At 34.8% G+C, this 15,404-nt stretch overlaps 1 protein-coding gene across 1 annotated transcript in view; it reads right to left on the bottom strand.

Annotated features, from left to right (window-relative positions):
- LOC149286668 (BMP-binding endothelial regulator protein-like) overlaps positions 1–15,019 on the bottom strand; it is a 121,403-nt gene extending 106,384 nt beyond the window's left edge. Inside the window, exons 1-2 of the mRNA XM_089493848.1 lie at positions 14,902–15,019; positions 13,445–13,530 (exon numbers count right to left, since the gene is read on the bottom strand). Of these exons, the coding sequence (XP_089349974.1) occupies positions 13,445–13,530; positions 14,902–15,019 (204 nt within the window). The remainder of the gene's footprint in view (positions 1–13,444; positions 13,531–14,901) is intronic.
- Positions 15,020–15,404: the final 385 nt, after the last annotated feature.

A 15,404-nucleotide genomic window follows, 5' to 3' on the forward strand; every position in this document is an offset into this window, starting at 1 on the left:
TCAGGCTGGAGCAGAACTTTCCTTCCACACATCTGCTCACATTGACAGCTAAACCCCAATCTTAACATCTTACAGCACACTATGAGCTGAATGTATCTATAAAAGAAAACCAGACTATTAATATCTGACACTTCAATTATCATTTTATTTGCTTTATATGCACTTGCTGATTGGGTTGCATTATTGAAATGGTAGACAGTACCATGGAAACACCATACAAACACACCTACAAGATCCACTTTTTCCTAACACAGCTGTGTGATTATAGCTTTTATTTTTTTTGCTCAGAGAAGGTAGTTGTTAATATACTGGTCACATTCTTTCAAGCCATCCACTTAACTACATTGTTTCTATGTATGATGATTAGGCACTATGTTACAAACAAAGCAAATTTTAACCCTTTGGAGAATAAAAAAATGAATATTTTTCTTTTCTTTTTTATATAAAAAGCCATATTTTTCATGTGTATTGACCATTTCTGACATTGCTGATCTCTATAGGTTAGCAGCTATACCCCCTGTATCTGCTTCTGTACTGCAGCCTATAAACTCTCTGGTTGTGCTGTCTTGATGAGCATCTGTTAAGCTTTATTTTTTATTTTTCATGTTCTTTCCTGAAGAGCCTGGTCAAAACATTGCTGTTATATGGACATTCTTTTGTTTTTTTTAAATACTGATTCTTCTGTGCGAGTGCATGTACATTTTTCATTTTTTGTCTCATGGGGGCAAACTAAAATACTCGCTTACATTAACAATGTGGGTCTATTAATTTGTTTACAGAACCATCCTGGAGTTGACTCAATCCCATTAGCAGCAGAGGAAGTACCCACATCTAAATGGCCAAAGTCTAACTAATAACCAGCTTACAGTTTTAAGCAAACATTAGAACATTTTCTTTCTTAAATGTTTTTCGTAATTCTAATGATGAAAAATTAATGCAGTATACCAACAATTGCACCAATTACAAAACAACAATAAAAAGTACATTTGTATCATTATTCCAATCATATAAATTGCATTTTTGTACACAATAAATCTTGGTGCAGAAACATTAATGGACCCTTTCTTCCGAGTTACAGGAAATGAAATCTGTGATAATAGCAAATACTTTTAATGAAACAGTAACTGTCATAATGAAAGCGGTATTTGGACAATTAGTTTCTAAATCTTTCTTGCAAACAAAGTACAGCCTATTTCCTTTAATGGCATTTAGCTCAGTTTCAGAAAAGCAATTTCTAGAAATAAAGAAGTCTGATTATTTATAGATCAGAGCATCTTGGGGTTTTGAAATAGTTGGTATATTATATATAATATGATCTTTTCAAACAATTAACCATTTAAGCTGCTCATTATTGGGAAACAAACGTTTCAGCTCCTTTATGAGTAACCACTGTTAAGCAGTCATTAAAGACAAATTATAATGTACTCCTTCAATATCAATACAAGGACTAAAATTACCAAGAAAAGAGTTTCCTTACTATAATACAAAAATTGTATGGCTGGTCTTCATCAAGGAGTGACCAGTCATTATCCTAAGACTTCATCATTATGAGGTCACCCACACATAATTTAATTCTACAACCACAGTTATGAATGCTACATATGATTGCAAGAAGATAATAGTCTAATACTATACCAAATGGTGTTTTACATATACAAATACTGTTTGGACATTTTTTTCCCAATATGTACTGGATTCAGCAGAAATATAGAAAGTGGCTAGCTTAGACTGACTAAACACACAGAAAGCTTCTAAGTACAATACAAATGTAATTGTTTGCACAAAAAGCAAACCCTCCCCCCAAAACATCCCAAATAATAAACACAATATTTTTTAATGATAAATGATGAATGTCTTCAGAAGTGTAACTGTTTGAAGACATTCCATCTAGGGTCTCCCCTTGTTCTCTAAGTTTATGACATTGGTACTTAGAATCCTTGCTTAGATTCAACAAGCAATGCATGCACGTAATAAAAACTATTGTACTTAGAGTAGGCAGCTGAGGCTGGAATAACTTCAGTCTGTAGTACAGGAGCATCTGACCAGTACCTGATTAAGGATCAGTGTTTAGAACTTGTTCTTTGTTCGCTAAAGGGAGAATTGTGTTTTCAACTGTTTTACTTCGACATTCATTATGAAGGCCAACAATGGCAAGTCTCGCCAGTGTGAAGGGCTGAACCAACACTGTACATCGCATAATTCAATGTGTAAAGGGAGCTTGAAGAAATCTTGCTCATTTAACTATTCATTTTACAGGGCTGGCCAAGCTCTTCATGGAGTAGAACCTCACTGGGGTTAGCCCTTCATAATGTATAATTAAGTGATAGCGAAACACAACTCTCCTGCCAACTCCACTGCCAACTCTCCTGCAAACTCCACTGTCATCTATCCATTTACTGAAGTTTACACATACTGCTCTGTTTGAGACCCAAAACCTCAGCTTTCACTTTCTTTTCCCTATTATCCTATCGTTGTTCTCCCAGGAAGAGTAAATTAAACTGCAAAATAATGTGAGATAAGATAAATCCTTTATGAGCAGACTTTCACTAATTGTCTGCAGCAAAAACATATTTGCAGAAAATATGAGATTATGTACACTGAGATGTAGTTATGGATTTAATGTATCTTTCTGAAATATGTAATACAGGCTTTGGTGCCACAAGTTATCAACTACATTGCAATAGCGATCATGCAAATATCTCTGTCAACTTTAAATGAGGTTCACTGATCATTTGTAAAAGATTTACTTAACAAAGCACAAGGTAAAAACAACCTTAATAATAATAATTACATTTTTTTTTTACAAGTTAACCAATGCCCTAGAATGTATAACCTTACCTTTATTTAGCGATAATGGGTGGGAAAAAAATCAGTTGAGAAAGTATAGAGTACAACCATAGTCTTAGCTTTTGACCTTGTGAATTAACACTGTAATATTATCTTAACTGTGTGCTTTGTAATGAATATCAATATGTTGTCCCAAGGCAAACGGTACATTTGATGTTAAAACTTAACAAGGACTTTTGTTTATTGTAGAGAGTGACCTCAGAGAACAAAGAGTCTATGTCATGGAAATTGAATATGTGTGATGTAAAATTCAGGCCTCTTTATACAAAGCAGAACTGTTCTGGTTTTCTCTTTTGCAATACAAAGTTTTTAAAATAAAACCATCAACATTGAACGTGATTCTATTTATGTTTGTTGCATTCTGCTTTGTATTAGTATTTACTGTATATATACTACTGTTTAAAGTTTGACTTAGATATGTTCTTATTTTTGAATGAAAAGCAAATTTTGCCCATTAAAATAACAACAAATAGATCAGAAAAAGAGTATAGACATTGTTAATGTTGCAAATGACTATTGTAGATGGAAACAGCAGATTTTTAATGGAATTTCTTGAAAGGCGTACGTACCCATTACCAGCAACCATCACTCTTGTGCTCCAATGGCACTTTGTGTTAGCTAATTTAATTTTATCATTTCAGAAAGCTAGCTGATCCTTAAAAACCTTTTTTTCAAATAATATTAGAAATGTCCTTGTTTTCCATGAAGACAGCTAGCTGCCCAAAGTGACTCTAAACTTTTAAACAGTAGTGTAAATAGTGTAGTGTTTTGTATTCTTGGAGCAAATCCTCCCATATAAATGAATGACCAATTCCATAAAAGCAATCTAATCTGCTAATTTGTTTCGCAGTATATCCATGACCTATTTAATTTGGACCTTCTGCTAAAACACTTGACATTAATCATAAGAACATAAAGAGAGCTCCATATGTTGCGTTCACATCTTTTTAACACAACATATAGTGAGTCTTAAGATACTATATTTATTTTAGGTGCTTCTGCCAAACCTCATCTGCTTCTTTCTTAATTTGTTAGCGACAGATGAAGGCTGGCCCAATTAACAACAGCTCACTGCAGAGGATGTGGTTTGTGGGGTGAAGTGACAGGATAACCAGGAGACAAGCTCAGGCTCTGTGAAGATGCAAATGTCTGTATGTTACAATGATTGTGTGCTTGACTATGTTACAGTAAGTATGCCTTCGTGTTACATTTGAAACCAAAAGCTTAGAGTCCTCTCCTACATAGGGCTGTGTCTTAAGCCCCCTTAGCAGCTAACTGGGATACGCTAAGGCTATGAAAGTGAAAACCTGAGCAGAAGCTGGTATAGACCTCTCCACTCCTTCTTAATCAGTGCAACACCTCATATTGCAGAGTACAGGGAGTACTTAAGTCAAACTTCCCATCTAGTATAGCATCTCAATTAATGTGTCTTGGGTTTTGATGTCTTGAAAGCAACAACCTTCATGTAGTAAAGTAACACTGACTATAGTGTAGCAAGTGAGAACCCTACTGCATTAAAAAGATGCCATGGGTTTTTTTCAAGCAGCATGGGAGCTATGCAAAAACCCTTGAGGGCCACATCACTGGACAGGAATGCTCCAACATTTTTCTCAGATATTTATCTAACAGGTTCTCTGCATTCTACTCATCGTTCTGTTATTTCACAGAGCTTCCCTGATGTTTATTCACAAAAGAGCTAAAATAAAAAGATACAATAGAAACATAAGTGTTTTTTTATGTGTTTCGCAGTTAAGTCCTCTCGATGTATAAAAACACAAACAACTAAAAATAACAGTCAACGAAGCATGATAAGGAAAGATTCCCTTTCATTCTAAGTGAAAAATGATCTTGAATGGTAAGCCATCATTAGTTGTCTACTTGCACTGGGTTTACTTACACTCAGCATTGTAATTATGAACAAAAGGTTTTATCCACGCCTATCACTTTGAACTGGAAGCTGTTACGATTCTCTATTTTTCTTTCTTTCTTCAATCTACACATTTTGCAAAATAGGTTCATCAATGAGAGATTTCCTTTGATTTGGTGATTTAGTAAAATTAAAACAAGAAAAATATTTAAATGTAAGAGAAGCAGAATTTTCGTTACATCTATAAATGGCAGTCAATTCAAACTAGCAATTTGGCGTGGTCTATGAAAAATGTCAAGCTGGTGCCACCTAAAATTTGTTTTGGGAATCAGTATTTTTTTTTAATAATAAAGATTTAGAGCCAATTTATCATATTTTATGAGTCTAATACACTAAATAAACCCATGTACCTGTAAACATATTAAGAAAAGCAATATATATATATATGTAATAACAACCCAACTATTGTATATACCATGGGGGAAATATGTTAACTTCCTTTTCTTGAGATCTGTTTTGTTATCCCTCTCCATTAACTTATCTCTGCCCTGATGTTAAGTTGCTGATTGTTGTTGATTGGCTCAGGTATCCTTTGTAATGGTTGGTGAGTGGAGGGGCGGGGAAAGAACGTTAGGGCAGGACATTGTTAGACAATGCTAAACATGCCATTCTGAGATACATATTTCACCTTTAATATGTTTAGTTAGATATCCCTAAAGCAAAATGCAAAACCTGTGTATAGTTTTAATTAAAACTAACACTCGAATCCCCAACATCACATCAAACCAAGCTCTATGTACTTAATCCCTCTCCCACAATGGATACTTCACATATAAGACTTTACCCATTTAAGTGTTCTCTTGGTTATTATACTATTAAATAGTTAAGTAGTTTTCTCAGACCTTTTTAAAATTGAATGCAATATTTATTTTAACTTGGCACACGTATTTGTAGATGTGTTTAATGTATGCTAATTTAATTGGTGCATGAAGTCCATCATCAAGTAAAGATATTGAGAAAAAAAAGCATATGAAGACAAATGTATGCTTTAGTAGTTAAAGTTCCCCTTAATAACAACTTGCTTGAATGCAACGGCATTTATGGATTTGTTTTGGTATAAATGCACATAAGGGCATGTTATGTTCATAGAACATATAATGTAATTCCAAACATCCCTTTCTATATAAATAACTACATGCATATTAATTGGCTATCGTTCCTTCTGCATGTCTCTGTTTATAAAGTATATTTGTAGCAGCAAGATGGTAATAAAGTAGAGGAGATCGCATTACTTTAAAAAAGAGAAGCAAGTATCTATCAAGTTGAGGCTTAATGAATAATCCCCAACATTCTCATTAACTGTACACAGTGTTTTGGAGGAATTTGAAGTTTACGTGCTGCATGTTTTATAGTGTGATTTTAATCATTTCCAAAAGAAGACAATAAATCTCTGCACTATATATTTGTAGCTTTAGAAGTATTTCAACTGTGCTCTCAGCTAGCAGTCGCCCTTGTTGTGACTGGTAAAATGAAATCGGGAAGGTGAACTATTGAAGTATGTCAGAGCCTCACAAAAAAAATGTAAAAATTGTGTGCATAATGGTTAACTGAATGCCTTGATGTTCTATAATGGATTATTTTAAGTTGTCAAGGAAAAAGCAAAGGTTGTCATTAAGTGATTTTTTTTCTGTATACTATAATATACCACTGCTAACACATTAGTATCCAGTGTATTATCTGCCACTTTAAGATTTCACAGCAGCATCTCCAAAAAAATGCAAAAGCGTAAATATAATGGTAAATATAATATCAATCTTTCAAGACTATCTCTTCTTCAAGCATTTTATTACACCATATGATAATATGCCTAAAGAAGAGGCCTGAATAGACTTAACCTTGCAATATATTATAGCTCAGTTAGCCAATAAAGGTATTTACCAAATTTGCTTTCACAATAAATGCAAGGAACACAGAGATTTACATTAGCTTGCCAGGTATTGCTATGTCATTTTCTACTTGCATCTTAATCTCTGTTGATGGCTATTTTAAGGACCCTATTTTACAAGGTATAATTGCAGAGCAATAGAATGAAAGTGTTCATATCCTGCTTAAATCTTCAATAATACCCCAAACACATGAATTAATACCAAAAACCTATCAAGACAATGATCACTGAGAAATTAACACAAGAAATTAAGATATAAATTATAGTTTTCAAAAAGTTAATTTTAAACATATACAATAAAATATATTTTCTCTGCTTTGTTTGTGACATACAGATTTGTATGATTTTGTGCTGCTAGTATTATTATTTCCTAGATAATCGTAGAACAAGTCACATTTTACAAAGCCTATTAACTTTTAACCTACTATTTCAGCACTTTCTAAATTTAAGCATAACTTGCAGCAACTTTAATGTAATAAACTAAAATTTTGCCAAGCATTACCCAGTTTCCACATTGATTTTTCTATGGACTTAACTCTATGAAAACTGAAGCAAGTTATTTGAAACCCACTAGCTCATTCGGATCTGTTATGAAACTTGACTGTATCTCCACGAGAATGTGACTCCAGCAATATTCATCTTTAAGAAGAACCAAGTAGCCCGTTTAATTACAATTACAAAACCTGAGCATGATTATGGGTTAGTCTTTAGCCAACAAGACTTGTGTGACTAGTTAGTGATTCCCTATGGCCACTGTTGCAAAGAATGATGGTTAAGTGGGTAAGGCGTTTGCTTCTATGTATAAATAAATACATCTTAACAAAAACAGGGGTAAAAGGCCAATAACATAAAACATATATGAAACACTTGCTTCTTGGAGGCTGATGGCTACATTATTTTTACTGTCTAGTTTTCCTGATTATCTTGGCTGGACAACCCACTATGCAACATGCCTTTGTGCCAATATTTCTAGCAAATTTTCAAAGATATTATGCCACTGGGTGGTCATACTGCAGAGTGTCAGATGTCATTAGCAATGTGTATTTGTAGCTAATAGAAAACACTGCAAAACACATTAAAGAACAGTACAGCGGAACCACAGATTTTAATAATCTAAAACGCAACATGAAATCCTCCCATAATGAGATAAATAAGCAGTGTTGAGAAGGGCTTTGTAACTATTTTTTTAAAATCATATTGTTCCCTGTTATTGATGACTTTGGACATATGCCATAGTTTAAATCTGGAAAAAAACCAAAAAATTAGGGATGATGCTTTAAATGTAATGTTTGTTGGCTGGCATTTTACTTCTTACCATTAAATCTGCTTGGGTTCAAGAGCCATATGGAATTTTAACAGAGCTGTAAGTTTTTCACATTTAACTCCATAGCTAATATAATGCAAGTTGGCGAATTTGTAAAGCAACTTTTTTTTTTACTGCATAATACATGTAGGATGACCAGACATTCCCTTTAAACTTGTTGTAATAGTTGTAATCCAGTCCTGCTGTGTACATTTTTATAGGTGTCATCCGTTAACCTGGTTAACCTATATACAACATTCAAAATAGAATCTTACAGTTCTAACGTGGGAAACGTTATCCACAGGGTGATAGTTAAAGTATGTTTCAAATTACCGCTCAGTTTACACGACAGGGCAAACGTTAAATAATTGCAATAATTACGTCTTGTCTGGAAAAAAAACACCCTAAAGTATTTATAGGCAATGCATTGACTACATGTAATATCCTACTTTTAGGAAATACGTTTGTAAGAGTATTTCTCCTACGCGGTTGTTCTAAAGCTGTATGAACTAAGACTAAGTACAACATTACATTTTTCATATTTTTCTTATTGAACAATGTAACCAGATAGAAGCGATAAACAAACCTGTTCAAAAGTCCATTAATAAAAATGGTTCATGTCCTGACTCATAAATGTAAATGCAAATCTGCCTCTTAAACGTGAATCATTTAAGAGGCAGATTTTCCATACTTTCATTGTAATTTGCGTAGCCTAAGTTTCCAGAAAAAAATACACCACATTTGAATCTGAAAAAATTACTAGAGCTTTCATGGGATCCTGATCTCTCTCTCTCTCTTTTCTTTTCCCTGTCTAGAACCCCCCCCATAAGCAATAATCATATTATCATCCAGGTAAGGTGTGCAGAATCTGAGTTGAAAAGGTGAAAACATATGTTTGGAGTTGATGGACAGTGTGCTGAGTGTAGATCGATCTGAATAAAGATTGGGCAGAGGGACGCTTACTTTCAGAACAGAGTATTGTATCAAGAGATCCTCATATAAACAGCTTCCATAAGGATTTCTGAGGTCTTATAGCAAGTTCTTCCGGCTTAGGGAGGACTGTCAGTAGTCCACATACACAAATACCATCTTTAATTTTAGCAAAATATTACAATTCTGGATTGTAAGATTGGGGCCCTCTCTTCCTTCCTTTTGTATGTTTTTAACATGTGTTATGTCATGTTCAATTCATTTATTTTCACTAATTCTAACAGCTCTATGGAATCTGCTGGTGCTATATAAATAAATGTAATGTATGCATAAATGTGATACCACCACTTTCGGAAGTTATATTATTGGATCATAAATATTTTTTTATTATGTGCTAAATGAGGGGATTTGACTTTGTTGCATTCAAAGACCTGCATTGTATCACAGATACAGAGAAATCTGAAAGAATCAATGTTATTTAACTATCATGCATTAAAATGCCCAAATTCTTTATAGGGCAACCTCAGATGATATCATCAGTAATGTGTCCAGGGATTCCCCGTGGCTCTTGATACACCAAAAGTGGGTCTTTCCTATATGCTCTCACGTTCTCAGGATCACATAGTGTACTAATGTATATTACAAATAAAGAACAATATCTCTGCTGAGAGATGCTGAAAGAATAACCACCCTCATCAAACAATTTTGGATTCCTCCATTAGATAAATACATTTAAGATTATTTATACAGTACTTTGCAAAACACAGGCAGTTGTGATAAAATGCCTTAAAGTTAGAATGCTTTTAAAAAGACATGTTATTGTTATCATTTAACAAAATGCAAAGAAAGTAAAAAGAAGAAATAAAATAAAATTAATATTTGGTGTGACCACCATTTGCCTTCAAAACAGCATAAATTTTCCTAGGTATAATTACACAAAATCGGGGATTTTGTCAGCATATAGTCAGGTGATACTGCATCCACAAGGTCTCTCCCAAGCAGAAATTTCACGGCAGGGGTTTACAGATGTTCTGTCCAAGATGTTTTGAAGAAGCCCAAAGAAACTGGCAATGTAGGTGGACCAAGGAAAAGTGCAGCAGATGAAAGACACATCATGCTTGCTTGCGTTTGCAATCGGAAGATGTCCTACAGTGCCTTTCGCTCAACATTGTCAGAAAACAGTGAGACCCAGGTTTGAAAAATTTGGGTGTAGCAGAAGGTAGTTTATTCCCTGAAGGGCTAGAGAGCGGTGCAAGAATGAGTGTTTGCAGGCAAGAGGGAAGCATGATGGAGGTTTCCTGCAATTTAGGGCAGATCATTTTCCATCATGCAATGCCATCAGGGGGCATCTGATTGGCCCTACATTTATTCTCCAGTATGACAATGACCCCAAGCATATTCCCATAGTCTTAAGAACTATCCTAAGCATAAAGCAGAATAAGGGGTCCTGGGATTGATGGTATGGTCCCCACAGAGTCCTGATTGCAACATCATTGAGTTTGTCTGGGATTACATGAAGAGAAAGAGAGCACCAACTGAGGATGCCCAAGTCCACAGACTGAACTGTAGTCAAATCTCCAAGATGTTTGGAACAACTGTAGAGTTCCTTACAAAACTGTGTACAAGTGTACCAAGGCAAATTGATGCTGTTTTGAAGGAAATGGTGGTCACACCAAACATTGATTTAGATTTTTCTTCCATTCAATCACTTTGCATTTATTAAAATGATAAAAATAAACTATTAGCATATTTTATGCATTCTCACTTAACAGCATTTTTCACACCTTCCTAAAACATTTGCACAGTACTGTGTATCTTAATTTTAAATTTAAACAAGGTCATAAATACTATGCCCCTGTGTGTCTTTAAATATATGCCTATTAGTCTGAATGTTTTGTGCCATCATGAGTTAAGGGTATGTCATTCCTGCACACTAACCTTGGGGAACATTTCAACAGCTAGGGAGGGTGCTCCTTGTCAGGAACCTTGCTCAACAGCTTTTCACCTTCTCTGTTAATGTCTCTCATTGGTTGGGGGCTTCTGGCCCCTCTTTTTACAACAAATTTTTGTTTTACCTCCTCTAGTCCCAATTGTTTTTCTATTCCCCCTAATGAACTTGATTTGTGGCCACAGGCTTCTTAACTTTCTTCTCTTCCACTCAGTAATTTTAACCTATCTTTTTCTACCACCCCCTAGGCTTCCATCATGCTGGCGGTAGGGCCTGTGTATTAGTTAGTTACTAACACCACTGTACCTGGAGCAGCCCGTACACGGCTTGTTACATTGGTTGATATAATCCTAATCAATTTTGATCTTCATATACAGTTTATCGCTCCTTAAATGTTCTGCCAAGTTTTACGAATGTGTTTATTGTACCATAAATTTTAGATAAACGACTTCTAATTGAAAAAGATATTTACTGTTCATTTGTTTCTAAGTTTTAACCTCAACCTTAACACTTCTTGAAAGGCATGTTTTCGTTGGTAAAGTTTACTTCAAAAGCACACACACTTTTGCTGTTTATTTTATATTTGATGTTTATATTTCATTGTTTCTTTGTTATATGAAATATGTGCAATATACTGTATACGGAACTGAAATCATTCTTTCCATGTGGCATGTTTGAAAGCAGTGATTTGTGCAAAGTGCTTTATGAAATCTAACAATATGTTAAAAGACATTATATCTAAAAAAAATAAGCTATATTGGAAACAGTTTACATTGTGCACATTACAATTGATATTGCTACTATATGTTCTGTTATGAAATACCATTATCTAACTATATTTTGCTTATTATTACACCTTCTTGTAGCATATACGTTTTGTACTTTAGATGGAGTGGTATGTAACCTAAAATAACTATTAGATCGTACAATGACCTATACCAAGACCACATTCCCATAAGATTTTGTGGGGCTGGATCAGTTTGCCAGTCTTTATACAATACCACAAATGCAGCAGGGAATGCCCTCTTTAATGTCATTTAACCACTATCCTAATATGAAGTTGTGGAAGGAGAAGTGGCATACTGCCCTTTTACCTGTAGTTTGTGCCTTTCTCGAAATTAAGTTGTCCACAAAGATCTTTATGCTATTACAATTTCCGGAACACTAGTTTATCTTCCTATAGCAATATAATGCTACATTTCCCCAATAAAGGAGTATGCATGTAGCTTTACTGTCAATAATAAATGTCTTAAAAGTACCATGATTATATATAAAGTACCAACCAGCTCATATAGCATTCATTTGCAGAGCAACCAAACTTTGAAAATAATATTTAGATGTGTTTTCCCCTACAACATTCCTCTTTTTTTAGGTTTCTGTCCTGTATTTTTGAAAAAATCATGAAAAGTACCTCAGCACATTGGGTAATTGTTCCAAAAAGTAATGACCTTAACTGCTACATAATTGAATTGCTTTGCTAGTGCTTGGCTCTCATGTTCTAAGAGATAAATGCCTATTAGTATAAGGGGTCAAATTTGCTGACAAAAGGCAACTTGTGCAAGAGAAAAGGCGCAGACAGCATCCAAACAATTCCTTCACTTCTATCACATTAATATATAATAAGTTATTGTATACCACACTGCTCTTATTAACAGAACTTGTATGATGCTTATAATGCCACTTTCCGTTGACATGCAAACCCTAACATGTCAATTGCCCTGGACCACATCTACATGATAATTACCCAATTAATAAAATTATGAAAATAAATTGATGACCATAGACATCCCCATGATGTTCCTTTTTTAGTGAAATATTTATCTCCAGAGAATAAGAGAGTAGTATTAGTGGGATGATTGCCTTTTAAACCAATTCAGCAATTAACCCTTTCGGTGCCTGCGGTGAGTACTACCATCCTTTGCACTGAAAGGATAAAAAGTACAAAAATATCTTTTTCTCTAAAATATATCTCAATCTAATCGTATTTTCTGTGGTTGCATAGCACCCCAAACAAGCATTGCATGACTGAGTTTTTTGAGAAGAAAAAAATTAAAGATTATTATATTATTGTGCTAATTCATGTGAATCATTTCATATTTTTTTTATTGGAAATTGGAAAGAAATTTTGCCTCCAGGGATTTTTTTTATTTTTTAGATGAGCAGGCACAAGTAACTAGCCACTTATAGTCAAGGGTAAATAATGTCTCAAAAATACAAATAATGCTGATACTATGACTAATCCTGACACTAAAATTAACTTGCCAGTATCAATTATCTTGATTAAAAACATTTGTATTAGTTAAGCTGTGAATTTGTAAATCACCACATTCATAATAAAATAAAGTGTAGTGCAATCCAAAGAAATAGCATAGACATTAGGCAAGAAATCAGATTGTCGACATCAGTTGAGCTTCATTTACATTTAGTCAACCTGAGATGTTAAGTAATAGCTGGTTGTTGAATTGGATAAGGATTATGTTCATGCTAAAAACAGGTATATAACTATGTAACAGACATTAATATCTACTTTGCAGTCTCTTATTTGAAACTAAACAAACTTCTAACGTTAACCCCTTTAATTTTCAGTTGCCATCCCACACTCACCAGACACAAGCAGGAGATGCAGGGGTTATCTGTGATCGATGGAATTGTTAATGCTTCCCCCTCATTCTCGCATTTAGCCACAGATCCTTACAAAAACAATAAGTAAAAAAAAATATCAATACAATATATAAGTGATGGGCAGAAATGGTTAATAATGCACCAAGGTATGTTTATGTGCCTAAGGGACCGATAGGTTTAAAGATGGCATATACTGGTTGAAAGATGTGATACAATTTAAAGGGAAGCCTAACTGATGAGTGACATGGGTTTTAAACGATGGCACCCCTGAACACCACTTGTAGCAAAAACTTAACTCTCTCATGTCTGAGTTCATAACCATTTGAAACCCATTTTGGCTCCCATAGGGTTAAATTAATAGTAAGCAGTATACACATATCCACTCTGGCATTGATGGGGTTAATCTGTTATTCTAAAGCAAAGACAAAAGGGATCTGAATAAAATAAAAAGTACCAGGAGGTGAAAAGGGAAAGAAAATAAGATTGTAATGAAAATGGCAATTAATTTATAGCCGACTGAGCTTGCATGCATGGCTGGAAAAGGCAGGATATCTCTTAACACTGATTTAACAGATTGTGTGTGGGGGGGTCGAGACACATCTTTAATAACTCTGCCAAGTTGAGTGATCTACGGTAGCTTTCAATTAGTTGAGAAAACACATCCTGTAGACTAAAAGAAGAGGAAAGGAGACAAAAAAAGATCGTGCCTCTAGTTGTTACATGTTATCCTGGCTAAATATGTCTTTAAAGAGACATAAGGAAGTATATATGGTGCAAGACAGTATACTTAAAACAGTGGTGATCTCCAGATTTGGCACATTTGATGATGTATCACAGGTTGACACTCCAGTAGCTAATTCTTCAAAAATCAAAGCTAAAAGAATAATGATGTACCCCATAACAATCGTTTTTTTTAGCTCTCCTCCTCACCCCTGTGATCGTTTTAACATTATCTCATATTGAGATCACCTTTTGAAACTCGACACTTGCTTGCATTTAAGAGATGAATCTAAAGGTTTCTTTTATGCACCAGGTGTCACTAAGGTATGCCCTTGAAAAAACGTCTTAGGTCCTCCTCACCTGCCTACAAACATGTAATTACACCCAGGAATAATATTTTTTTTTTATAAAAGACATTTCCTTTGTATGTAATGTAGATATAGGAGGTAAGATGTTGATTGCTATACTGGAGTGAAGGTTTGCAAAGGACACCTGCCTTATATGTACAGTATAGTACTGTCAATCACCAGGCTTTTAGGGGATTTGATACAAATTACAATTACAGAAACTTAATTCATTTTCATAAAATGAGTCGTGTAACTATATATATATATATATATATATATATATATATATATATATATATAATGGAGCTCAAATTTAATGAAGAAATATATGCATAGTTCCAGAATGAATTTGGAGAAATACTCCTTTCTTACCTGTCAAGAATGAAGATCCTAGAGACATCTGAAAAAAGGTGCTGAGTACAATGATCCAGTAGGTAAATTTAATAATCCCAGGAGATGTGGCACCTATTGATAAGGGTGATGAGGTCATGCCACTAAAGAGGTGGTAGAAAGACATGTTCCCCAAAGCAGATCCAGGATTCAGGAGGATCCAAATGAGTTTATGTGCAGCCAAGTGCTTAGACTCCTCTCGCTAGCCCGTGCTGCTGAGCTACTGCTGGAACTGAGTACAAGCGGTGATCAGAGGAGGGTCCCTCTGCTGGTGCTGCTGCTGGATAGACCTCTGCTGCTGCTGCTGCTGCTGTTACTCTTTTTGGTTGGCTTCCGTTTCCTTTATTTTCTTTCTCGCACCCCTCCTCCTGTGTGTGGTTTTTGTGCAACACACACAAGCGTGGCTAAAGTCTCGAGTGTGCTACTAACGAGGCTGATTGTGCTGGTGTTTAATGCGTGCAGACAGCCTGGGCTGATCCCCCAGA

Source organism: Sceloporus occidentalis, unplaced genomic scaffold (genome assembly GCF_023333645.1).
Source record: "Sceloporus occidentalis isolate IW3139 unplaced genomic scaffold, rSceOcc1.0.p SCAF_67, whole genome shotgun sequence".
NCBI lineage: Eukaryota > Metazoa > Chordata > Lepidosauria > Squamata > Phrynosomatidae > Sceloporus > Sceloporus occidentalis.